General features: G+C 42.3%; 1 protein-coding gene across 2 annotated transcripts; it reads left to right on the top strand.

Annotated features, from left to right (window-relative positions):
• The first annotated feature begins 42 nt into the window (after positions 1–42).
• Positions 43–27,737, top strand: HOPX (HOP homeobox). 2 transcript variants are annotated; one of them, XM_063108482.1, is made up of 3 exons: positions 43–106; positions 20,317–20,469; positions 26,946–27,737. In XM_063108482.1, the coding sequence occupies exons 2-3, from the start codon at positions 20,326–20,328 to the stop codon at positions 27,021–27,023; spliced, it is 222 nt and encodes a 73-aa protein (XP_062964552.1). In that variant the 5' UTR covers positions 43–106; positions 20,317–20,325; the 3' UTR covers positions 27,024–27,737. The 2 variants fall into 2 exon arrangements, with proteins under 2 accessions (XP_062964552.1, XP_062964553.1); XM_063108483.1 differs by lacking the exon at positions 43–106 and having other exon boundaries at positions 20,192–20,469.
• The last annotated feature ends 166 nt before the right edge of the window (positions 27,738–27,903 follow it).

Below are 27,903 nucleotides of genomic sequence, written 5' to 3'. Positions count from 1 at the left end.
AATAAACGTGCTATCAGCAGCCTGCGTCAGCCAGCACAGCTATTTAAGCAGGCTGGCATCAGCAAACGCGGCTTCCAGACCCAGGGCTTGCCTTTGCCACCTCCACGTAAGTAACTTTCAAAGCTTTGCCTTTGATGCAGAGGAACGAACTTGTGTAGAACTAAACCAAAATGCTATAGTTACCATATGTGCTCTTCTCTTGGAAAGCTTTAGAGGTGAAAGAGAATAAAAGTGAAAAGCTTGCATGGGGTTGAGGTGAGTTTGGAGCAAAGGCGAGTCCATGTCAGTCTTTTAGCCAGCAGGAGAGATGTTTTTCTTGCTCTCGCCTATTTCTGAAAGACACTCTGAATTTGTGTAACTGTGTGAGATGCATATGATTTTATCATTTAGAAGCCAGTTATTGCTATCTACTTCCCAGCCTTTTATCTAAAATCAGACATAACATCTTTAAAAAAAATACTTGGTGTTCGACATAGAGGGAAAAGGGGGGTGTCTCTGGATTGAGTACAGGGGGCTCGATCGTGAATTTGCAGTGCTATTTATTGTTACTTCTAGTTCTCATAATGCTTATTTATAGTGACGAAAACATTGATCTTGTTTAAGATGGAAAGAAATCCTGTGCTCTGGGGTGTTAAGGAAATGTAGGTTCGTGATATTTGAATACAGTGGTACCCAGGTACTCAGGGTAAACTGTTAAATGGAATAAGAGTCATTGAATAAAATGCACAACATACCACATAGCTAGACGAGAAGAGCTGAAGGAGAAGAGGAATACAAAAAGTTCCCATGCAGTAGTGCTGCCACTAGACATTGCCCTATAGTCTATTTAGTTAAGCAAGGTTAAGCATAACCAGCGCAGGCAGAGAACAAAACAAAGGAGGCAGGGAGGGAAGAGAGGGGAGGGGCAGATAGCAGAGGATTTATAATTAGACATCATGTTCATAAATCGCATATAGGACATTGTAAGGAAACAGAGCATGACATTAATTCCATAGTTCATCCCTTTGAGTCAAGAATCCAGTGATTAAGGCTAAGAATCTGGCAAAAGCCATGAACCTTTTCCAGATATTCACTCCCACATCTCTTTGCCTGTCCCCAACACACACCTTGATGCTCATTTTCTGTGCCCCTTGAAGTCCGCAGACCCTCAATTCAGACCTCTGGTTGAAGCTCATGCATTATTTTGTAGCTGGGCTGAAGCTGCTGACTGAGGAACCTACAGAGAAGTGGTGGGGAGTGAAGATCCTTAACACAGCAGCCACTTCTTGGCCATCTAAGCAAAACTCCGTTATAAGTTTATAAAGGTCTTACTTCAATTAAGCAAATAATAATTAAGGGGTTTCTCTGAGCAAAACTAAATTGAGGGCTAGGAGAAAGAGAAAAAGAAAAGGTGGACCCTGTTCTCAAAGAGCTTGAAGTCTAAAGTCCAGGACTGTACTAAGAGAAGCCAGGGAAAAAAACATGTACTGTATAATGCTACTTGCATAAAATGACAGGAAATGCAAACTAATCTATAGCAAAGAAAGGCAGATGTGGTTGTTTGGGGAAGCGGGCAGGGTAGAAGAGAGTTGAGGGAGTTAAGGGGAATAGAAAACTTTTGGGGGTGATGGATGTGTTCACTACTGTGACTCTGGTGACCATTTCTTATACAAGGGGTCTTCAGAAAGATCACGGAAGTATTTCTATTGTCTTTTAATTCAACTTTTTCATGAACTTTTTGAAGTAGCCTTCTATGTGAAAACTTATCAAATCGTACACCTTAAACATGTGCAGTATGTTATGCCAATTATACTCCAACAAACAATATTTTAACAATTTTAACAATATTTTATTTTAACCATATTTTAACAATATTTTAATTTTTAATATAATTTAAAAATCAGCCTATGCAACATACTGAAAACAAAAGATGAGTATTTTTGGAAAAAATTAAATTCAATAAATAAAGCACAGGGACCAGGCAGTCAGGATCATAGACTTTTATAGAACTGGGAGGGTTCCCAAGAGATCATCTAACCCAGTGGTTGTCAGACCTGGAGAACTTCAAAAAAATCTCCTGGTGACCGGGCCTCACCCAGACCAATTAAGTCGGAATCCCTGGGGGTACAGCCCTGACATTGGTTTTTAAAGCTCCCCAGGTGACTCTAATGTGCATCTGGGGGGGGGAACCAGTGAAACCCAAACCCTTCACTTGACAGGTGAGGACACTAAGTCCCAGAGATTAGACAGCGACAGCCCCTGGGCACATAGCCACCAAGTCCCAGTGCAGGGTGAGGCTGGGAGGACCAGGGAGTACAGCAACAGGAGCTCAGAGAAAGAAGAAGAGGCTGCTTTTGGGGCCTCAAAAGCACAGTTCCAGCTCTAGCTAGGATAAGGTATTCAGTGCCTTCCAAGAGAATTCTTGGAACCCAGTCATGCTCCAGGGTGGCAAGCTGGAGGAATTACTCAGGGCCTCAAAGGTGCATTATTTAAGGATTGTGCTAACGCATGAGAAGGGATGTTTCAAAACTAAAGCTTCCTTTTGTTCTCTACATAATATCTGGTATAAGCAAGAGGATTATAATTATTGAAAAGAATCTCAGCGGATCCACCAGGAGCTCTGCTCTGGGTGACAGCCAAGCTGTTCAGGAAATAGCATGAGTTCTCAGCATTGGGATGAGTCTATTTGGCACTACAGGGTTTTTTAATTAGGATTTCCAGGTCAGCCCTGAGGAAAAGCATGAAAGTGTGATTTTGTGACTTCTGTCCTTCTTGTCGGTCCCTCACCTCCTCCTCAGCATCTGTGTGGGTGCAGAATGGGCGTGGGACCACAGCGCCCTCTGGCTCTTCTCTGGCCAGCTGGCCGTGTGTGGGATGGTTTCCCATCTCGTCTCCAATCCAAATGTGCCATTTCCAAGTCCTCATTCTCCCAGGGCTTTGCTTACCCATCTCTGGAAAACTAATTAAAGTTTTGATGTTAATAGACAATAATTGCTTAATGAGTTATGTCCCTCCCTCGTATATTAAATAGGTTCTAGCAAGATAATGTATCTGGGAGGGCTTTGAAATGTTATATAAATATAATTAACATTTGAATCTTTAAATGGGGCAATTGGGAGAATCAAAGTTTTAGGCACAATGTATAATCCCTACTGGTCAGAATTCCAAGAAACTTGCTGGGGCAAACTGTACCAAGTTTGTGTGTTTTCAGTAGAAACCACATCCTGTAGGCAACTATCTACAGGCTGTAGGCCCTGATAGATTTCTTTTTCTGAACTAGTCCATTCTTTATTAAATAAATTCATCCTCATTGGAGGTGGCTGCTTTTCATTCACCTTTCTGAAAAATTGAGAGCCGTCTTAAGGTTACTACAGTGGAGAGAATGTCAAGAAATTCTGCTCATAGGGCTTTTAAAATATTACCTGGGTCCTTCTCCAGAGCAGAAGGCTGGCACTGGCAGAGCAGCTTGGCTAGTCTTAGTGACCAGGAGCCTCCATCCTTGGGGACCCAATCCTGCAATCCAGGGCAAGGGCTCCCCAGTCTCTGTGGCTCTGGGCTCATGATAGCCCTTTTGTTCCATTCAAAAAACTGAGATTGCTGCAGCTCTTGTCAGCACGTGGCAGCTGCATGTGGCACATCCTGCCTCTGAAGAGGGGCGTGGCCAGATGTAATCAACCTCCCTCCTAGGGAAGCAGAGTCTACCAGCAGCAGGAACCTGGGGCTGCAGAGAGGCACATTGGTGTAGGGAAGCAGAGTGTGCTGGCAGCAGGAACCTGGGGATGCAGAGGGACACATTGGTGCGAACAGCAGCAGGGAGGGGAGGCTGAAGGTGAGCTCCATCCTGAGCCTCTGGGATACCTGGAACTCCAGCTCTGGAGAAAGAATTAGGCTGTTGGCATTGGGCAACAGCCTTTGGAGATCAAATGCTTCTTCCTGCCAGAGTTTCACCAAAAAAATGTTTTTGAAAACAAGTGACAGGTTTGCACAGCTGATAAAATAGGTTTGTGTAAATGACAGAATTCCTTCCTTGGATGACTTTTCTTTGAACATTTCCCTTTCACTTTTATTTCCAAGTTCTCTCAGTGTAGAATGGCTTAGATCAAAGGACACTTGGACCGTTTAAGGCTATGTGATGACTTGACCCAGATTAATTTTTGGATGTTGCTGGTGGCTTCCTCATCAAGTACATGGGGATGGTACACAGGGCTAGGCAACGATGAATTTGTTGGCAGAAGTGTGGCCTGTGGTCCAGAGTGATTTACAAAGCTCTAAGCCCCCCATTTAAAAACCAGCACCAGAGAATCCGAGGCAGCTCGTGGTCTGTCCTGGACCACACCCATCCTGCCTGTTTGCCTGTGGCATGCCGGTGGAGAACAGGCTTGATAGGGATGCAAATAAGCCTGTGCTGCAAATGGAAGGCTTATATTTCTTAACACAGGGGGGCGCATGCATCTGCTGTCTTCCTGGCCCTGCTCACCAGGAAACCCTGCCTTTCTGTGGCCCTGATGTGGATTCAGCATTCCAGTGCTGCTTCTTCTGAACACACAAGGGGTTTGGAATTTGGGGTGTGTGAGTGCATGACCAAGCAGGCGCAGGTTAGGCTACCCTTTTTATTTGCTGGAAAAGTGCCTACATCTATCTTTTAGCAATATGCTGAACAGTTCTCCACAGAACTCCAGTGTAGACAAGTCCTAGCAGAAGACAGCTAAGTCTGGAGAGCAGAATACGGTTGTGGTGGTAGGAACCTGGGTCCTATTTTCTCATTGTTACAGAATTTTAAAGCAGGAAGGAACCTGAAAGATTAGCTGTCCCAGTGGGATTCTTCAGAGCACCCCCTTTCACTCTCAAAAATACTTCAAAAAATAGAGCAATAAACTGTATGATCACCTATGAATACAGTTCATGGAGGTACAAGAGAATGAAGTGACTTGCCTGGAATCCTATAGTGAGTTGAACCCAGGCCTCCCCACACCTCACTCTGGCCTATGCACCAAGTCATTTACTCCCCCTGTGACTTGGGTTCTCTGTGAGAAGCGTTGCACCCATACTGCCCGGACTGAGGACTGGGGTTTTTGTGTTGGCTCAACAAAAACAAGTTCAGTATAAATGTTCACGTTTCAAGGAATTGTTCATGACAAGGTCAAGTTACTCTGATATTTGCTTCAGGCTTGTATTAGCTCATGGCCTTGTCTGGGTAACAATAGAAGCTCTTTCAAAAGTAGAGAAGTTAATTTTTATCCATCCCCACATAATTTCTTGTAATTTGCTTCCAGTGGTTTTGATAAAATGTGGCCAAACATGAAAAGCCTGCCAGATCTTTCACAAATGAGCTATTCTGCCCTTGGATGTTCAAAACAAAGCAAAACAGAAAAACCTAAAGCAGACATTGATCAGTTCTAATCTTTTCATGTATACTGGGCAGGAAACTAATAGCAGTCATTCCAGTCATTAGATCTAGAGGGATCATGATAGAAATTTCCTGGAATTCTTAAGGTTGGGACAGATCTGCTTAGATAGTCTGGCCTTTGTTGATATATTTTCATTTCCTTCCTGTGTGCTTCTCCCTTAGGAAATGTACATAAACAATCTTCCTTAGCCCTTATATGCCATCTGCCCTTTCCAAATTTCTAGTCTACTGCCCTAGGAATGAAATCTGTTTTTTATAAAAAATTTTAATAACTAACGCTGGAAGTATCTATCATTTATTATGGGCTCTTCACACTCTTGCTGGGAAGTAGAATAGCATCCTTTGGAGATGGCTAGAGCTGGAGTTTGTAAAGCAGGAGTGACGAAAGCAGGAGGCCACCCCCACTTTCATTCTTAGCTCACTGTGACCGGTCCAGAGTTCCACAGTTTAAAAGGGAGGAGAGTCCTTGGAACTAGCTCAACAGAGCTCCTAGATGACTAAACAGTTGTAAAATCAGATCTACAAGGAGCAGCAAAACACCTGATGTTACTCAGCTTGGACAACAGAAGGCTAAAAAGCCACTTAATGATGGTGGCGAAGAGCACGGAGGGTGGTCGTGGAGGTCAACCACCAGCTATTCACCTTGTCTTTTGAGGGAAAAAACCACATCCAGGGATTGGCATGTGCCACAGCACAAAGGACACTAGGTGAGACATGAGGTATTCCCTCATTATGCAAAAAATCCATTGTACAGACCATACAGGCAAGCTCTGAAAGATAGGCAGTCCATCTGTCTTTTAATTTTTAACATCTTTCGCCCCCTGCCCCCCAGCCTTATGTTGAGTCCTTTATGGTATACACAAGACCCTCTCTTAGGTTTTATGTCTCCTATTTCTCCTGCTCTCCCACCTTCCTTTTTTCTCTTTCTTTTAACTCAATGCTGTATTTTGAAGATCTATATATGTTGCTTATGATATTTCTAATGCATTATTTCTAATTGCTTATTAGTATTCTGTTATTTATATGCACCTTCTACTTATCGAATCCCCCAGTGTTGGACTTCTCTCCTGCCTTCAGTTCTCACTAATAATGCTGTGATGAATATACTCATACGTGTGCTCCACCCTCTAGATCTGGTTGGTGGGAGACAGGGGAGGGGAAAGGGGTAGGCTAGATGCCTATGTTTTCTTTAAGCAATATGGAATATTGAACTGTTCATGATAAATGGAGACATGATATCACAAGTTATGATCCAGTATTTCAAACATTTAGAAGCTTCTCTAGGTTCCTCAGTACATTAGTAAGAGATTGAGTGACTGAAATACTTTTCTGGAACTTAAAGAGCATGATCTTTAGTGATCTCCCCTTCTCAATGTTATTTTCTTGAACTTGGGCTAATCAATTCTAGAAGCATTTCATTTCTCCATATTGATCATTGATTACCCAGACTAAACAAATGAAATGTTCTAAGAAATCTTATTACTCGTGAGAGTGAGTGGAATTTCTTTAATGTTTTGCCATTTTAATGATTGCAAAACCTGAAGTCATTCAGTTGCCCAACATTGTATCCTGAGTCACTGGGAAAGCTGTGTTAATGGTACCTTGTATTTATATAGTGTTTATAATTTATAGTGCCATTCATAAACATAATCCATCTCATTGAATTAGGATTCAGTGTTGTAGGCAATGATGCTGTGTGATAGATGGGATAGGATGATAGCTTCAATGGTAGATGAAGAAATGGAGGTTCAAAGCAATTAAGTGAGTTATTCAAAGTCACTTGGAGAATAAGTGATAGAGCTGGAAGGAGAGTTCATCCAGTCTCTTTCTGCAACATTGTGTCTGAGGCTCAAAGAAGTGATCTGCTATAGCTTCCGAGCTATACCCTGAGCTGGAATTTCTAGTGTATCTCTCCTCTTCAATTATTTCATGATGTTAATAGTCTAACGAAAGCTGCACACCCTGTTTGTCCCATTAGCTGGACACCTGTTCATAAAAACAACTCAGCTGGGGAAAAAATAAGGTCCTATCACTGAGTAGCTTGGCAACAAGAAGCATGGGCGGTTGGACTTTAGCATAATTTGGAGCTCTACAAAGTACCAGCTGTGTGTTATTATATCCATTACCTAATTGTAGTTATAAAATAAGAATGACAACTGGACCATAAAAAATAATAATCGATTAAAGTATGTTTGTGCAAAGAGATCATTCCATTCTCTCAAAGACTCTTTCCTGGACTTTTCAAAATGCACAGACAATCTGAGGAACTTATGCCTGATGGCAATAGGAGAGGTACAATGGCCTAAGGAAAGGCATATAACTGTGTGGCCTAGACATCTACTGATCATGCATGAGCAATTCCACTCGGTCCCTAACTACTGTATCTTACTGTGTAATTTGGGCTCGGGCAAAAATATTGTAGAACCCAGCATATATATATTTTAATCAGTCATGATGTCACATCTCCAGAATTACAAATGAAAAGCCTCTTTCAGAGTTAGGCACTGGGAGTGAGTACATTTTCAAAAAGAAATTCCAATTCTTTAACATTCTAAAGTGATTGGATGGCTACAGAGCAATATGGCAAATTTATCTACTTGATTCTCAATTATCTGTGTGTGGATTATCTGTATTATATATTTTTTAAAACACCAGACTGATTTCTACCATCATTTAAGTTTTTGATCACCCCTCCTCTTCCATGCAACAAATACATCTCCCTACCCCACAGTCTATTGATCTAATCAATATCATTAATGTTCTCCTAAGCAAAACATAACTAGTAATTTAAATGCACAACCAAAAATTAATAACATACTCCAAAACATAAGAAGAATATTTATTAGCTGTCGTTTTGGCTTATTTTGGCCATTTTTCCTCTTCACAAACTATTTAGAACATTGATCATTTTGTTATTTGTTTCCAAACTTAGTAATACAAATTTCTCTTCAGGTTTAATGATTCTCTTCAGAAAATATTAATATTGTTTCCCACACAGCAGAAATATATTTGTCTAATTTGTTGGAGTATTAGGGCATCAGACATTTTTGAAGATGAGATCTGACAATTCAGTTTACTTCACAAATCTGACCCCCGCTGTATTATTTAGTTTGTGAAGCCCTTAACACATGGCTGTGCCCCAGAGAAATCTCTAGAACAAACCATTTTTGTTCCTCTGTTTATATTTGATCATAGGACTGAACTCTGAGTTGTAATGGATATTCACACTTACTAAGCATTAGCACACCATACTAACAATACCCAAAGCGGGCAGAGGCCCAAGCATTATTCATCCTACTAGGCAAATTTCTACCCTATGTCAAACCACAATAAAAAATGATAGGTCAAAAAATTTGAAGCTGTAGTGCTTCCTCTTACCTTTAACCACAGAGCTGCAACAGTATGCTTTCTTAAGAGTAAAAAACAACCTCCTATTTATTACTGTGGTTAAATATATGTTGTTCTGTTCACTAAGATCCTAACAGACCTGCATCTCGCTAATCCATAACAGCAGTAGAGATGCCTAAGTTCAACAGCAGTATTTTTACTATCCCAAACCTGAGAAATTTAACATTTTGTATATGATGAAGAAACCAGATGTCCAGAGATGCCGGGGAGGCTTCTGATGAATGTCTGTTGTACTGATGTAATTATTAATAGCACCGCTTTTACTCTTACATGTTCCAGGTTGGATGACAAATTATACAGTCCCATTAATTTAACAGACAGGCTGAATATTAAAAAGCACCTTGGTTCAAAATGTTTCACGGGCTCTTCAGGTATCCTTTGAAGTAGAAACTAAGCATACAGTGTTTGGCAAATCAGGGACAGAACCCAGAATAGATCTCTGTACTCCGCTTTCTCATGGCAATGACATCAGTAAATTTTTGATGAGGTAGGCCATGATCATTTAAAGCCCAGTCCATTCTGATGGTCAGAATTTTAGAGGAGAAATGGTCTCAGAAGTCATCTAGCCCAGCACCTTCATTTTTTTGGATTAAGAAATAATTATAACACTTCTGGAAGTGTATATGTCATTTTACACTTTTCTTAGTTGTTTCATGAGCATAATCTCACTGGATCACAACTGGAGTAAATAGGCAAGGAAGGAAGTTTTTAGCCACATTTTACAGAGAAGAGAACTAAGTTTCAAATAAGTTAAATACGGACGCAGCTAAGGTCGAGGGACGATTAAGTGGAGGAGTTAAAATGGAAATCCAGCTCTGACCCCTTGACCAGTGCTCTATCCATTGCTCCATACCAGTTTAATATTTTCATTCATTAAGGAGGATCTAAAATGAATCCCCTACATATAGCTTATCCATCACAGATGTACAAACATCCCCTCTGTAACTTATGATATATACTCAAAAGCACCTTGTTTCTGCTTTTGTCTTCACAGCGGCCAGGAGCTCTGGCCAGCAACTAAACTGTTCTTGTCTGACAGCGCCACCTGGTGGCTGCCTCAGGGAACGTGAAACACAACGTCTTTCCTTTCCCCTTCTTTCTGGTGCCTTGGGTAGAAGGATAAGGAAAAAATGCAAAGTAACTCTGGCTTTGTATTTATTGTTCACAGTTAACAACATTATTAATCATATCTCAGGCAACCTATTTCTCACATCAACAGTAAACATTCCCGTTCTTTCTCCCTCTTGCCCTTTCTTTATTTCATCTATGACACAAGTACAGCTTCAATTATTACGCTTTTATATCAAGATAAAGGAGTCATACTACTCGAAGTGAAAATAAAGTTTGATCAATGTGAATTTAATAAGTATTCACTGAGGACCTAACAATGTGTTAAGACTATTCTGGATACTTGGGATTCGTCGGAGTTGTGCTATAAGCCTCTAAATTTTCAGAAGTCCCCTGAAAGCCCCTTCAGTATCTGCATCAAAACCTCATGTCCCTGAGCCGGATTTTAATTACAACTTCTTTTTCTTAAGAAATTGCTTTCAAAATAAAGAAATGATTTCTTGGTAAATTTAACTAGGATATTTCACCACGATTATTTTCTACTTTTTTTTTTCAATTACAAGTAGATAGCATTTTAGTTACACCCCTTTTTGTGGGTTAGCCTGGGATTCTATCTACCATTTATAATGTTCTTTCTAGATAAAACTTTTTTTAAGTTCATTATGTAGAGGTAGACCTTTAGAAAAGCAGACTGTTACAAAATGGAGATCTCCCGTAAGGAGATTATGGAAATGGCATCGCCCACTTTCCTTTGCCCATGTATTTTTAAGACGGTAGGCTAAATGCTCCACTGACTTCACAGCCCGCTCAAAGGAGAGGCCTAAGGTTTTATTACTGTCTTTCACCATTTCCCATGTTTCTGCATATAGGATCACAACACAACTGGGCTATCAATGAAAAGAATTCAGTGTGTATGCAAAGAATTTTTTGTCCAGGGTTGACTAATGATCAGTTCACTGCTGAACCTCATTCACATCCACCCTCCCCTCCAATAGCTTTTCATAATATCTTCCTACTTTCTGTAAGTGGGTATAGAAAGTCTGGACCATTGAGATGCTTGTTTCAACCACAGTTTTGGGAGGCTCTTTAGTCAATTCAACGAAACTCTGTACATCTAGGGATTAAGTGGCAGCAGCAGTCACTAAGCTCCAGTATTCTGGATGAAGACAACCTTTCCATTCCATTCTGTCAGGTGCTGTAACTTTTTCCGATTTGTATGCTGTATTATTCTCATCATGTCATCTTTCATTTATGTCTGTGCCAGTTAGAGAAGAGCATGTGGGGAAGAAAAGCCAGTCTGGCTGGTGGTGCTCCTGGTATTAACTGAAACCACTGGCTAATCCATTTGGCTGGGTCAGAGCCATGTCTGCTCACCCAAGTTGAGAAGCATGCCACAGGGATGAAGTGCTGCTCCCAGATGGCCCACCCAACAGGGCAGACACAGGGCAGTGCCTCTCTCCTGTCCCTCATGGCACCACCCAACTCTACTGTCCCTTTTACCACAACCACCCTTCAAGGATCCTTTGTCTCCATAGCTACTCAGTAGAAACAGGAAATACGATGTAGTGGTGAAGAATGTGGATGCAGGAGCTAGACTTTCTGGGTTTGAATCCCCACTCTATCACATACTAGATTTGTGATTTTGAGAAAGTTACTTATACCTCCTTGGGAAAGGTATATAAGTTTCCATCTATATCAGTTTCCTCATGTGTAGAATGAAGATAATAAGAGTGCCTATCACATAGTGATGGTGTTCCTCTGATGATTAAGCAAATTAATGTATCTATGTTATTTAGGACAGTGCCTGGCACATAGTAATTACTCAATAAATATGTTATTGCTATTATAATAACATGGGTAAATTTCTGTATGTGATTTAATAATAGGAATCAACTCCATGTTGTTTGAGGCACTGAGGTTGGAAAGATATTAAAAGGCTAGAAAGTTATTTTTTTCCAGTTTTATGTTTTGGCTTGTCCTGGTTGTTGAAAACACAGAGCAGCCTCTTCCTAAGTTATGTCCTAAATCAAGTCATGCCAAATACCATTGGTTAAGTTCAGTTCAACAGACATCTAATAAGCACCTATTAAATGCCAGACACTCCTGATGAATGCTGTGGACATGTAAATGTATAAGAGATGACACATCCTCTATAGGACAGCATATAATTTACTGCGGAAGACAGGCCCTTGAGCAAATTATTTCAAAATAATTTCAATTTGGCCATTATTCTCAAAGGCCAAGGTAACCTTGAAAAATTTACTCACTAACTCATAGAGTACTTGTTCCTGCTTATTATCAACTTCCTCACTACTCATCTTCTGTTCTATTAATACCTCTTCATTAATAAATGAGAAGAAAGGAGAAATTGGGGAGTGGTGGTGAGAAATAAGCAGAGAAATCATTGCTTTAGTGAAAATACCAGCAAAATTCAAACCAATGCACAATGTAGAAGTGCCTGATGAGAAAACATGCTTATGATGGCATCCCTCCACGCTTGTCAGTCTTGAGAAGTTCCACCCAAGGACAACATATACGGAATTTTTACTTTAGAAGGTTCTATTTTTTTTATTGAAGTTTAATTGATTGTACATATCTGTGGGGTGCAGTGCTGAATATCAATACCCATGTGCAATATGTGATGCTCAAATCAGGATAATTTGTATATTCCACATTACACAATGTAATCATTTTTTGTGGCCCTTTACCAATTTCTTGCTAACTCTCCCTCCCCCTCCCCCTTTCCCACCTTTGGTGGCCTCAGTTCTGTTCTCTCCTTTTGAAATTTCAACTTATTATTGTGATTGTTGTATCTTTTTTCTTTCTTTCTTTATTCAGTTTTTTTTTTTAGCTCCCACTTATGAGTAAGTACATATGGTATTTCTCTTTCTGTGCCTGGCTTATTTCACTTAACAGTTTTCCCTAAGTTCATCTGTGTTGCTGCAAATGGCAGAATTTCATTCTTTTTATGGCAAAGTACTATTCCATTTTGTAAATATTCCACATTTTCCTTATCCAGTCATCTGTCGATGGACATTTAGGTTGGCTCTAACTCTTGGCTATTATAAATAGAGCTGCAATGAACATGGCAGTGCAGATGTCCTTTTGACATGATGATTTCCATTCTTTTGGGTACATATCCAGCAGTGAGATTGCTGGATCATATGGCAGTTCTATCTGTAGTTGTTTGAGGAACCTCCATACTATTTTCCATAATGGCTGCACTAATGTACAGTCCCATCAACAGTGTAGAAGAGTTCCCCTTTCTCCACATCCCCCCCAGCATTTGTTATTCTCTGTCTTTTTGATAATAGCCTAACTGGGTGCGATGATATCTCAGTGTGGTTTTGATTTTCATTTCCTTGATGCTGAGTGATGTTGGGCATTTTTTCATGTGTCTGTTGGCCATTTGTATATCTTCCTTTGAGAAATGCCTATTCAAGGGCCGGCCCGTGGCTCACTTGGGAGAGTGTGGTGCTGATAACACCAAGGCCATGGGTTTGGATCCCATATAGGGATGGCCGGTCCGCTCACTGGCTGAGCGTGGTGCAGACAACACCAAACCAAGGGTTGAGATCCCCTTACCGGTCGTCTTTAAAAAAAAAAAAAAAGCCTATTCAGCTCCTTTGCCCATTTTTGAATCAAATTACTTGGGTTTTCTTACTGTTGTTAAGTTGTTTGAGTTCCTAAAAAAGGTTTTAATTTCAGCCATTATGCTTCACCATTTTGGAAAGATAAAAAACCCAGAAAGAGTGAAACTTATAAACTGTTCTTACCAGTTTGTCAGCCAGTGGATGCCTTACTGAATGCCTAGTTCACAGCCATTTCTTTAAATCACATCTGCCATAAGCAAGCACTTAACAGTTTAAAGACATGTTCCCTATAATAGTATCATATAAACTTTACAGCAAAGCTGTAAGCTGGGCAAAGGTGTATCTTATTATATCCCTTCTTTACATGAGAGAAATGGAGACTCAGCAAAGTGGCATTTCAAATGATTACTGCTCAAGACTTCTAATTATTTAACCTTTTTACTACATTAACTCAAATTTCATTTCATTCTTAATTCTACTGGGTTTTCTGAAACAGAGGCATTTCTAAGGCAAGAGGAAAACTAACTAAAGAAGAGGACCTGGCAAATAGCCAACTGAATTAGCAGCTACACAAAGCACATATAAAAGTGCACATTGGATGTGTAAAACTTAAAATTAAAAGAGGCAGCACTTCATATTTTTAAGACATGGATTAACTACCGAGAGATATGCAATCCTGTAGCAGGGCTAAAACATCAAAAACCAAACCTGATGACACCTCTGTCTGACAGAACTTGTGGGAACAAGAGGTACTTGGGATGGGATGGTCTCTGGTGACCATCTGGAATATCATAAATTCAGATACAGTTGGCATCTTGGTCTTCCTTCCTCATCAGGCCTAGTGCAGCACGTTCTAGAACAGCATGCTTGCTTGTCACTGTGAATTAGCAAGTGGTTCTGCGTGTGCCTGTAACTGTTACACTGGGTCAAAAGTCAAGAGCTCAGACCTTACAGGACAAACTTGAACAATCTTCCCAAATTAACTGCACCCCAATTTCCTCATCTATAAAATGGAGTCAGAACAAAAGTTGAAAGGGGTGATTCCATTATCTCTGTTGCCTAACGTCAAGAAGACACCGGGGCTTTTTAGAGAGATGTGTGGAAGTCTGCAGGAATGCTGACCCAGTAGCTAAGGGAATGAGGCTGGAGAGACCACAGTAGGTCAGCAGAGGCCTAAGCCCACACTAGGAAAGGCCAGCTGCCCCCAGGCCCAATTCTTCACTAGAGTGACAGGCGATGATCAAGTTAGAACTCAATGATCCGAACAAGTGATTCTGTGAAAGCCACAATAAAAGGTAGAATTGTGCGTTTTCTGATGCCATAGATAAGTTTGTTAACCTTTCTCGACCACAAAACAGAATTAATTCCATTCTGATCTCCAATAGAGAATTGTGAGAGAAACTGAAATAAATAATATCAAACTGCTTTTGAATTGGAGCTCAGCACACCATGGTCATGATTCTGAGTCCAAATATTTGAGCACATTATTTGAGTTTGCGTGTATGTCCTATTTTAAACCCATAGTCCAATAGTTGCTCTCTTTTACACTTTCTGTCCATCTCTACATCCTTTTTTCTTCTTTTCACCGTCATTTTATTTTATTATTATTATTTTTTTTTTTTTTTTTGTCTTTTTCGTGACTGGCACTCAGCCAGTGAGTGCATCGGCCATTCCTATATAGGATCCGAACCCGCAGCGGGAGCGTCGCCGCGCTCCCAGCGCTGCACTCTCCCAAGTGCACCACAGGTTCGGCCCTTTACTCCGTCATTTTAAATTCACTTCTGTACTTTTCATTTGGAGACTTTGATGTTTACTTTTCTGAGGGGAAAGTAGCCAATAATTGATATGGCTAACACATCTTTTAAGTGCAAAATCAACTCCCGACTCCCTGGAGCTCTGCAGAAGGGAAAGTGTTAACACTTTTAGCATGATACAGACAAAAGGTCTAGTAATGAGTTTTCCATACATTCTTTTGTATTGTTCTTGGTGACCAATGGAAATAACCAAGCTAGCCAAAGTCCAAACTCTCAAAAAATACCTATAATCCTTTTTGGGGCTGGAGCAGGAAATACTTTCAAACAGTAAACAGTAAACATATGGAACCTTTTAACCCCAAGAAGTCATGCAGACAGAAAACATAAATAGCTTCAGGAAGGTTTAGAAACTATTCGTGGATAAATGCTGTACACTGCTGGCAAGAGGGCAGTTTTGTTCAACAACTTTGGCAAACAAGTTGATACGTTGTAAAGCTAAAAAGCCACATTCCCTATAAGCCAGCTACTCCTGGTACATATATATACCCCAGAGAAATCTTCCTAGAGGTGCTTCAGAAGGCACACACAAGCAAGTTCAGAGAGGCAGTGTTCACAATAGCAAAAAACTGGAAATAACCCAAATATCCACCAGTAGGAAAAGACATCAATAAATCGTAGTATAGTCACAAAATGGAAACAGCATTGAATACGAATGAACTTTGGATGAATCCCAGAAACAAAGTTGAGTGAAAAAAAGCAATTCACAGAAGAATTATATATGTTCTGATACTATTTTCATACAACTCACAAACAAAATTAGAAAAAAAAGTTCTTTTAGGGATCCATACACATGGAATAGAACTAACTAATTTAAAAAGCAAAGGAATGACTAATACAAAATTCAGAATTGTGGTTTCCTCTGGGGACAGCTCAGCAAGGGGGTGGGTCTGGGGAAGAAACACAGGTAGCTTCCGTCATCTCGGGAATGCTGTAATTCTTTAATTGAGTGGGGTTCACTAGTGTTTCTTTAATTTATGCTTCATAACTTACGTGTACATTAAACATATCCTTTTGATGCCTAATGACATTTGAGTGGAAAATGAAAATGTTTACTTCCCAAATCTTCTAAGTAGACCTAAAAAACAACCCCTATACCTTTCCTGAAAATGCTATTTGGTATCAATAATCAAAGAAAACTCTAGGCAAGGTGGACCACTAGTCTGATCAAGGATATATTTTTGTCATTGTTTTTTCCAAGAAAAAAAATTTTTTTTCTAATTTCAAAGTAATAAACTCTTATTATAGAAAAATTTTAAAAGCAAAAAATACAAAGAAGAAAACTTTTTAGGTTGCTCATAGTCACACAATCTAGATATAACCACTGCTCACATTTTGTTGTATTTTCCTCCAGTTTTTTTCCAGTAAAGTTGGAATCAATATAGCCTTTTAAAATGTATTTTCCTATTTAGATTTGGAATCTTGTTTTTCTGAAGACAGCAGTGACACTTGTGTGTATATGATGTATTCAGAGTCTAATGTTCAGTTTTAAGTTCTACTAAATATGTTGTCTATATAAATAACTTAAATTTTACCATTTTTCTCACTGGAAAATTTTAAGAAATTAGAGAAGTACAAGCACGCTCAAGGTTACAAGTCTTTTCCACTGTAACTTGGCTTCTAAGTCAATTACTAGATATGTGTGTGATGGTGTGGAAGGAATTTTTCTTTTGGTGATTTGCTTTTCTTAAACTCTGAACTCAACACAAGAACACATTTTTCTGAAAGATTTTTTAAAAGATTTTATTTTATTTCTGAATTTTTGAAAGCATAGGAAAATAGCTCTTTTCTCCTGCTAATTTATCATTTTAAAGACAGTTTCCCCATTCCTGACCATATGTGCAAAAGGTTAAGATCCCCTTACCAGTCATCTTTAAAAAAAAAACAAAAGAAAGAAATACACGCTAAAGAATATTGGGAGAAGGCCCTCAGGAATGATCCACTGGCTTTTTTGCCCTTTGGTCAGCTCACATGGGTCTCTCATGTCTGGGGCGTGTCTGCTGCTGATTACCTTTTTCTCTTGGTTTGATACTAGCGGCATTACAAAGCAGTCAGAACGGCTGGGAGGGGGAGGAGGAGCTGGCAAATGTGAGCAATTTTTTGGTTACCAGTTTATAGCACTTTCTATGAGCTACTTTATTGTATTTTAGTTTTTTGGTGACTAGACCGTATGGGGATACAAACCCATGACCTTGGTGTTATAAGACTGCTCTCTAACCGGCCGAGCAACAGGCCAGCCTGGTTTATATAGGTAGGTACCTTAAAAATAAATGATTGCAGGATTAGGGGACAAAAGTAAAGCTGTCAGACTGACACAACTGACTACCCAGGCATTGGAATTCATTTCGAGAAAAGCCAGCAATTTTCATTTAACCTTTAAAAACGTTTATGCAACGTCTGCCCCGACCACACAAAAATATATAACCACAGGACAAATTACTCTTTGAATGTTTCATAAGATATAGATAACCGCAACAATAAAACTTGTCCTAAGATTAAAGTTTAAGTAGCTTTAAAATATTTTTAGTTCTTTTTATCTGAAATTGTTTAGACTACCTTCGGAGAAACTTCTCAACTGTTTCCTTACTGTAAACAGTTGAGAAGCTTTATAAGGCCAAGGTTACCAGGGCAGTCTGATTTATATGGCTCCTTTAAGAAAGAGGGAGGGGAGAGAGAAGAAACAAAGCAACAGCAACATTTGTCACCTAAAGAGGGCTGAAGTAACAGATTGAGCTTTTCAGAGAAATAACAGATACATTTGGCTGTAGAGATCTTTCACCCTCATTTCTAGAAGACAGGTTTGTTTGGTGTACCTTGGAGAAGTATGTGCTTTCACATGGTCCTCCCACAAGTCTCCGTAGCAGCCAACCAAGGCAATGGCCCTTGGCCAATTAACCCAAGGAGTCTTTTAAAGTAAACCTGGACCTCCCCACGAAACCTCATACAAAGTCCTGTAACAGGAAGCCACAGAAATCTAATAAAATAAAATGCATTTGATTAAATGTAAGAATATCAGCCCCCCCTTGAGTTATATAACAGCAATTAAATAACAAAAAAGAGGGGAAAGTACATGCATAAGAATCCTTGAATCTGAGCCTAATATTTCAGGACTGAGGATTCTACAAAGCAGCGAAGATTTTCAAGGAAAAGCCAGCATAACTGTATTAAATGGAATTAGAAGGAATCTTTCTAGGGCAAGAAATAAAATCAGAGGCAGTAATCTTTTATCTTCTGTGTTCTTTTGGGCAAAATGAGCAGTGGCGGGTGGTTTCAGTGGGCAGTTTCGGCTGGAATCGGTGTCCCACTGGGACAGTCCATGCCCATTCAAAATGGCAACAAGTCCCGGCCTGCATTTAGACTCCTGCCTCCTGATTTTTCCTACTAAACTGAAGACAGACTGGCCTGCTGAGAAGGGTCTAGCAGAGCACGGGACTGAGACCGAAGCTAAGGCTTTGCATTCCAAGGTGCAGAATTGGGAAAGTTAGTCTTCCTATGCCACATTCCCCAGGGCTGCACAGGAAAGGACTGAAGGAGGTCATTTCCAAGGTTTTTTCCAGCTCCGAAGTTTGTGTCAAAGAAAGTAGGAATGGCGCAAACAGGAGAGGAGATGTTTCTGAACTGGCGTGACCCCCACCCATCTCAGCACTGTGACAGGAATCACCGCTACAGATTTTTAGGTGTGCGAGCACAGAATCTCCTAAAAACACAGGATTTCAGGATAAATCGGCGAGTACCTTGAGCCCAACACTCACAGTAGAATTGCTTCTCGTCCTGCCTGAAAGGCCCTTCAAGTGTACCCAGAAGAGGCAGGGCAGAGTAGAAAAGTGGTAACAGCATCGGGTACATTACGCAGGCAGATCAGTGGAGTTGTGGCTCATCCTCAGGCACAAACCACATCAAAACTTGCTCAGGATTGTGCCGGATAATTTTGCAATTGTTTGTTAAAACAACAAACCAGTGTGATTCCCACACTTATGCTCGTCTTTTACTGTCAGCACCAGTCAAGTCCTGACAGCTCTGTACCAAATCCATAGCCAAGACTATTTTGAAGACTCTAACTTTCTATATGTCGATACATCTTAATTGAGGGAGCTGGGGGGGGCCACACCTGCCAGTTTTCTATGTCCCAGTTCAGAGGCCGCTAGGTATGGAGAGAATGCAGCAGAAAGTCAAGTTGCCCCAAACGTGCTAGAGCAATGTCTCACTCTAAAGTAAGAAGGTACAGGAGACTGCGATGCTTGCGATGCGCCCGTTTTCCCCACTTTATAGTAAATTTTAGTACAACCGCAGGGGAAGTCTGAGATTTTCAAGGCCGTGGTTTTGATCCTCGTCTGCTGGGTTTTGGCTCCATCTTGGGATCCCCACTCGGGGAGCAGGCAGTGCACAGGGCTCTTCCCTGCGTGCTGTGGAACACGGCCCGGTGACTGCAGGCCTGCGACTCCCGGCTTCACTGAGAAGAAGCGGGTCGGGGGTTGAAGGAGGAGGTCGCAGGGTGCAGAGCGGCGCACAAGCCCTCCGGCTGGGGTGTCAGCTGTGCCTCGGTCCCCCGCCTTAAACCACTTCTCTGTGCCCCTGTCTCCACCTCTGTAAAATGGAAAGACGTTAGGAGCGCCGTCCCCGTCCCCGCAGCTTGGAGCAGTAACTTCTGTCCTGTGGGTAGTTTCGCTGGACGGAGTGTGGGTGCGCGGCCCTCCCAGGCGACGCGGCCTGGCGGGCGGCGGGGTGACCGCGCTCGCGATCCGGCAAGTCTGTCCCCGGGCGCGCCCCCTCCCGGGAGGAGGTTTTTCAGGCGATTCTTCAAGATCACCTCCGCGCTTGGAGCGGGAGGGCGGGGAGGGTGCGCCGCGTCGTGTCTCTCGCCACCATCCCAGACCAGGGCGGGGCGAGTTGCCGCGAAAAGTCCCGGGAGACCTCGGAGGCGGGAGGACGCGCCGCCCCGCGTAGGATCACCTCGTCGGAGGGCGGCGCGGGGACGGCCCGGGACGGCGCGGGGCCGAGGGTGCCTCCCGCGTCCGTCCCGCTCACCGCCGCCGCCTCTCCCTCCCCGCAGCCCGGGACCATGTCGGCGGAGAGCGCGAGCGGCCCCACGGAGGACCAGCTGGAGATCCTGGAGTACAACTTCAACAAGGTGAACAAGCACCCGGACCCCACCACGCTGTGCCTCATCGCCGCCGAGGCCGGCCTCTCCGAGGAGGAGACCCAGGTGAGTCCCCGCGCGCGCCCGCGCCCCGGCCCCCGTCCGTGGGGTCCCCGTCCGTGGGGTCCCCGCCGCCTCCGCCCCGACCCGCGGCGGCTCCCCCGGGGCTGCGGAGGAACCCCACGGCCCCCTCTGCCTTCCTGGCCTCGCCGTCTCCTCTCGCCGGGGTGGGAGCAGCGTCTGTCGCCCGCCTTGTCTCGCTTTGCGCTGTCCCCGGCTCAGTATCTCCTGCGGGCTGTGAGCGAAACCTCTGGGAAAATCTGTTCGGCGGGAATGTCAGAGCTGGAAGGACCTTAGCGACCGGCTGTAAGTTCAGTCCTGAGGTTTGGCAACCGAGGAAACTGAGGCCGGGAGGGAGGCGGTTGCCAGGATGGCACCGGCCGTTCACATGCTCTTCCCACCACTCACGCTGCAGGACTAAAACGCATGAAGCCAGAGATGTGGTTCAGAATTTTTTTTTTTTTTTAATTTCCCTGGCTCTAAGATTTAGTCTTTTTTTGGAATTTTCCAAGAAGATAGACATCTGACATTGCAGCTGAAGGGAGTGGCAGCAGATGTCCCCTTAAGTGCATTTATTTATTTATCTATTTTTTAAAGCTCTGTTATCCTGAAACTTGCTTGAGGTAGAGACTGCATCACTGCTCATGACCACTAACCCCAGGTGCAGCGTTGGAGCCTTTAGCTGACGTTTTTTTTTTTTTTAACCCTGTCTAAACTCTGACGTCTATTTTCCATTTGGTCATGGAAAGACAACTTGTTATACATGATAAACTACTTGGAACCGATCTAGCATCTCTCCCGCAGAAATCCAAAGCACTTTACACCTCTAATCTCAACTCTAAAGTGAACACATTCTTCCTCTTCCCATCTTATAGACCAGCGCATCGGGGACTTTGTCCTCTCCTCACCATGAGCCATACTCAGTTGAGGCTTAAAAACTTGTAATGGGAGCTAGTGTGGATCCTAGGACCCAGTAACCCAGGACCCCAAGTCCAAAATCATTTTTACTAATTAAGCCAGAGGCACTTTGGAAAACAGATAATCCTCTCATTCACAGGTCAAGTAGAAAGGCAAACATATTTGTTTTAGGCAAATGGAACAGCTGCCTGACTAACCAGAACCAGAACTTAATAGAAGGTGATTTACTGTAACCCAAGTCTAACAGCTCATGTTTCTTGGAACCCCCTAAGGAGACAGCCTGCTGAAGTTTCATCATTTGAAATCCTACCCTATATTTAGAAAAGAAGAGAGATCACAGAGAAAACGTATCTTTTAAAAACAAGGCTTTGGGATTTTGTGGGCACAGCACCAACAAGGGAATCTAACCCTTTCTCAACCTCAGATTCTCCCTTGGCAGGTTACCAACAACTCCCTTATCTGCAACGCAGAATAATTACATTGACATTTGTAATGGCTAATACTTGCCAGGTATTGTTGCAGACAGGCACTGCACAAGTATGAAATCATATATTTGTCACAACAATACTGCAAGGGTATTATTAACCCAATTGTACACATAAGGGAACTGAGGCACAGAAAGGTCAAATAACTTGCCCAAGCCCACAGCTAGGAAGCAGCAGAGTCAAGATCTGAACCTGGCAGTCTGGCTGCACACTCTAGACTCAAACACCACGCTGTGTTGTCTCCACAGGGGAGGGATGGAAACAACTGGATGGGGTGGGAGGAAAGGACTGAAAACTCAGTTTATGCTATGTTTTTCTTGCATTAAATGACAGTCATTCTGGGCCATACCAGCTTTTCCTTGAGGTTCACCTGATATTATAGAATAGAAATGAAACATGTTTAGCGGCAGGAAGAAAAAAAGGGCACCTGGTTTTTCCCCGGATTGAGGTCAATCAATTTAGACCTTTGCACAACAGGTTCATCTGCCCTCTCAGGCAACTCTCCTCCCATTTCCCCTCTTCTTCCATCCTCAAATAAACAAATGGTAGACCCAGTCCCAAAATGAGTGGGTGTGGGGTGAGTCAGCCTCACAGCAGGGCCCCGACTTCCTCTTCCTGCCAAGGGGCCAACACCTTCTCTCTCCTGGGGCTGCACAGCTCGGCTTGCCCCTGTCTTCCTGCCTAGACCTGCAGAGAAGGATCTGGAACCCAGAGCTCAGACAGAGGCAAAATTTAGCAGGTTCAGAGAAAGAGGCTTCCTGGTACCTCAGGCTGACTGTCCTTCCTTGCTGGATTGGGTCTCATCTTCCAAATTCCCATCCTTTCCACACCCCACCACCCCCATGTGCACTGGTGGGTGATAATGGTTTCTTCTTTAATCTTCTCAAACAATATTTATACTTTTTAAAAGTGTCTTCTGAAAAAAGAAATGTCTTCTGGAGATATAACGCCCAATGACAAACATTCAGGCATTAATAAAGTTATTTTTATTTATAGCAGGTATTGTAGGGTCCCCTTAAATAGCTCCATGGAGGCCAGGGCCTGCTGGGCCTGCATACAAGCAGTGTCTGGTATCAGCATTTCCCCTGTTTCTGTCCTTTACCAGTGTTGTCCCTTTCCACGAGAAAGGGTCACCAAAGCTAAAATAATGTTTATCACATATGCCCAAATCCTCATCCCACCCTAATACCACCCACCTCCAGAAATGGAATCATTTTCTTAATTTTTCTGTAGCAAGTAATACTTCAGCAAAAGAAAAATAAGCATGAGATTCTCTCATGAGGTAGTTACTAGAACTGACTCACACCGCTGATACTTTGGCACGGGCAAGAAGGACTCAAAGGTTGAAACATTCTCTGACTAAGGAGCTTTGCTGACCTCTTTATAACCATCCCATTGTAGGACAAAATTCTCTGCTATGGGGGAGCACCTATAGGAACTCAGAGCGAAGCAAAGGGTGCTCTAACTGAAATAACTTTTAAATTTTTAAAAATTTATTTATTTTTGAAATAAATGTTTAAGTTACATTTACTGAGATCCTAGAATGGGATTTTCTCATGACGGTAATCTAAATATCTCCTACATTTAAATTAGATGAGAGCTTGCAGAATCCCAACCCCTGTGTCTTTTGTTATTTTGAAGTCAGTGTCAGAAGGGGCTGGGAAAGCTCTTTCGTCATTCCCCTGGGAGGTTGGGATGATCTGGAGTTTTCTATTAAAACACACACACACACACACACACACACACACACACACACACACACACACACACATTCTTCAAGCCTAGTGTGGCTGGCATTGGCTCTTAGAGAAGTTTCCAGTATTTTTATCTCCTCTTGATGTCCTGGGCTTGTTCCCAGAACCCAGTGGTTTTAGTTGTTAGCTGTTTTATCAGTGGAATAAAGAGCTCGAAAGGTCTCTGCCTGAAAAGAATGAAATGTTAGTTACTAGAGAAAAGGACAGGAACAATGTTATTTTGCCTCAACCCCTCCCTGTCACAGTGTCTAATTATCATCTGTTCGCTGAGAGTAAATAAAATCTCCCCATCAATGGGCAAGGGTAATGAGGACATTCACTTATAAGCAAGGAAGGGATGAATGTCTTTCCCAGGGGACAACTGAAACAAAGGAGAAGGATAAAGCCAGGTGGAAAATAAGTATTGATGTGAGTGGGATATGATAAAATTCAGCTCTAGAGGGATAAAAAGCAAGCGAGGTATTTAATGGTTTTTGTTGGACAGCAACTGCTTTGCTAAATTATTTTATATAAATATAAATATACATAAATACATCTATATATACAGATACTTGATTTAAAATATATATCTTCAGAAAATAGTTGGGCTTTTCTTGAACCTCCTCCCATCCCCCAGTGCTAGTCTCAATTTGTTAAGCGTGTGGATGCCAACTCACAAAACCACAAATGTGGTCCCTGGTGAGATTATTTGCAGTAACAGTATCAATATTCTTCTTCACTGCAAAGTGTAAAGATGTGGGTGGCTCTTTCGAATGAGGCCAGCTCAACCATTTTGTCTTAAATGAATCCTGATAGAAAATGAGACTTTCCTCCTCCAGGTTTTAATTAGTCAGTCTTTAAAACCCTGCTATTTATTCAGCTCTAGTAACTGGAAATCCTATTTAAGCAGACCATGTAGCCTTGAACCCCCCACCCCCGGAGCTACCCCATTAATGAAACTGGAGCCAGGCTGCTCACATACCAGAATCCAGAGTTAACTGAAACACATACATGAATTACAGAAGAAACTGTAATTCATGTTCTACTGCCCACCTTTAGCAGTAGAACTTTGGTTGAAGCCACCAAAGTTGCATGAGCTTTCTTTTCTCCTTAAGGTTAGTGGTCCCCAGGAGCAAAATACGACATCCAGAGAACAAGCCCCAAGGAGAAGGCTTTCTTCACCATAGTCTGCGGCCCCTAGCTTTAGATTACTTCTCTCTGCTGCCACCCAAACTATAAATGTATACAAGAGAACTGATCCTGACAGCTGTGTAAGGCGTTTCAGTGTGTAAACTCTGTTGTACAGCTAGGGCGAGCTGTAGGTGTGATCCCGTGCTGTTCAGGCAGCTTAGCATCGGTATGGAGCCCTGAACAGTCCTGCAGAGCCTAAACCCCTTTCGAGCTCCACAGCCTCTCCTCTAGGCCTTGCTCCTTAGAGATACTTCTCCCCCTGTGGTCCTCCCTCTTTCTTCTGATCTCGGGCTTATGCTGAATTTCCTTTCAGCTTCCTAGATCTCTGCAGAGATGAGATCTTTTCCAGAGCCCCCCCTATTTGTTCTGAGGTTCAATCTGCACGTGGGCAGGGATTGGCCCGTGCTAAGTTGGGAGCCCTCTGGACACTTCCCAGTGCACCATCTCCATCAGCACATCCCAGGTCTGGCATCTCACAGCTATGCTCTTTCTGCTTCCCTTCTGTCCTCTCATCTCCTTACTCCTAGAATAGGTGAATTTTAGAAAACCCAGAAGGGAGAGTAGAGACCCCTTAAGCTCACCTCTTCATTTACAGACTTATAGCAAGTGCCCTGTTTTTACAGATGAGCTGACTGGTGCTCTATTTTTAGGGACTTCCTCAAGTTTTCATAGCCAATTAGTTACCTTAGAGCTTCCTATTGGCAGAGCCTGGGACTGCAAAGCCCCCGGTGGTCACCCATCCAAGCAGCTTGCCTGTTTACACCTGTGACACACAAATGTCATCCTTCCAGTGTAGGCCATGACATGTGAAAGGTTGGAAAGCACAGAAGGAGAATGGGGGGTTCCAGCTTCCCATAGAGCTTTCTACTAACCCTCTTCAGTGGGGGTCAGTGCTTGCTGCTCCTATTTTCTCACTAGTCACTCCTCGAAGATTTTTTTTTAAATCCCAGTTTCCTCCAACAAACCTGGTTCAGACCACGGCCCTATTCCCCAGAATAGGTCTCCTAATCTCTTTGAGGGATCCCTCACCTCCTCGGTAGCATAATAAAGGCAGCCACTGGCTTATCAGCAGGATAACACACTGCCTTGCAGCATATGAAAATGTTTTACGCCTCAGGTGACATGTCTAGAAGCATCCCGTCTGGGGCCTTCCCTAAATCGATGGTCACTTTTATGAGATTTTGAATAAACTGGTAGGCTGGCTCTGTCTCCTCTCACTGATCAGCAGCCCTGGAGCTGGAGAGGTTGGCCTGGCCTACTCCACGTATCACAAAGGAGTGCTCCAAACTTGTTCAGTGCCCAGTTATCCATTCATTTTATTCAATAAATTCTTACTAAGTGCTGTGGATGAGCAAGGCCCTTGGTAAGATGAGCACGCAATGATGAGATATAGCGGCCGCTAGCTGGGGCATCAAGGAGAGACTTTAATTTCTTTTATTCATTCAACAGGCATCAATTAATCTCTACTTCTCAAGGCCTTGTGCTAGGTGCTAAGGATACTATGGTTATAAGATGAAAACAGTCTCTGCTTTCATGGATCTTACATTCTAGGAGGGTATGTAGGTTAAAAACAAGTGAATACACAAACAAATAAAGTAATGACAGATATTTAAAGTTCTGTGAAGGTAACAAAACACTAAACTAGAGTATAGGGAGATGGGTGGGGAACCCACTTTAGATAAAGTGGTCAGAGAAGGCTTCATTGAGAAGGTTCTATTTAAGCAGAGACCTGAAGATGGGAGAGAAATTATCAGGTAAAGAATGGAGATAGAACATTCTAAGCATAGGAAATAGCACGTGCAAAAGCCCTGAGGCAGGAACAGTTAGTGTCACAGTGAGAACCATCCCTATGGACACATCTCTTGCTTCCCTCCTTTCCAGTTGGGCCACAGGGGCTACCTCTTAGAAAGGTAATGGGCAGGGCCAGCCCGTGGCTCACTCAGGAGAGTGTGGTGCTGATAACACAAAGGCCATGAGTTCGGATCCCATATAGGGATGGCTGGTTAGCTCACTGGGTGAGCGTGGTGCTGACAACACCAAGTCAAGGGTTAAGATCCCCTTATGGTCATCTTTTTTTTTAAGAAAAAAAAAAGGGGAATGGGCATTTCAGTTTTTCAGTATGTGACAGATAATTTTGTGCATTTCTCTCTTCCAGAAATGGTTTAAGCAGCGCCTGGCTCAGTGGCGGCGGTCAGAAGGCCTGCCCTCAGAGTGCAGATCTGTTACAGACTAAGGAGACGACCATAGACAGCTTTGCTCCATGAAGAACATCTGCTGTGTCTCTCCTCAGCTAAACCATTTTGGTTTCTCAGTAGTGTTGTATGTTCCATTGTTAGCTGTCCTGCTATTTAACACACTGTTGTATTTTTTTAATGTACATAACTAGAAAAGAAAATAACAGTAGGAAGCCATGTGCAGCTTCTGTGTAAAGCAGTGGCTTGGCCGGGAGAGTGGTGTGGCTTGCATTTTCCTTCTAGTATGATGACAGATGGTATGAAAACCATCTAAGTTTGCTTTTGACTATCCCCTCCTAGTAACAATTTGCTTTCACCATCCATTTCAGAGCAAGCGAGGCCTCTATTGAAGAGATAACATGACAGAGGGGGGAAAACATTGCCTTCTGAATCTACTTTCCTAAGTTGTTTTCCTTATGTTTCATTTAATACATTGACGGTTGAGTGAGAATACAGAGGGGTAATTTGAATCATTCAAATTTCATAAAAGAGTTCCTTGGATTATAGCTGTATTCACTTGGAAAGAACCCAGTTAGGCTAGAAGACAAAAATCTCCAACTGACAGAAAAGCAAGTAATTATGGAAAAATCCACCAAAACTTTTGAATTTACCTTATTTAAATGTATTTGTTAAATTTATTTTGCTAAATAAAATGAACAGCCTTTTGTCTCTACAATGATATTCTAAATAAAACCTTAACTTTTTGTTGAAAATGTATTGAGTCCTCTGCAGATTTTTAGCTGAATAATAAGCATATCAAAGAGAAACAATAGCTCCTATGGAGATGACTGACTGAAAGCTGTGATTTTCCAAATTCTTGCTACTCAAAGTGTGGTCTAGAACCAGCCTCGTTAGCATTAGCTTCAAGCATGTGAGAAA

The sequence above is a fragment of the Cynocephalus volans genome, chromosome 9 (assembly GCF_027409185.1).
Source record: "Cynocephalus volans isolate mCynVol1 chromosome 9, mCynVol1.pri, whole genome shotgun sequence".
NCBI classification, from domain to species: Eukaryota; Metazoa; Chordata; class Mammalia; order Dermoptera; family Cynocephalidae; genus Cynocephalus; species Cynocephalus volans.
This window is presented reverse-complemented; position numbering and strand designations above follow the sequence as displayed.

What these genes read in the sequence shown, in the direction of transcription:
- HOPX (XM_063108482.1), top strand. Translation starts at nt 20,326, where the DNA reads ATGTCGGCGGAGAGCGCGAGCGGCCCCACGGAGGACCAGCTGGAGATC. An exon ending in TCTCCGAGGAGGAGACCCAG is followed by an intron (nt 20,470 to 26,945) that starts GTGAGTCCCCGC and finishes TCTCTCTTCCAG; the next exon opens with AAATGGTTTAAGCAGCGCCT.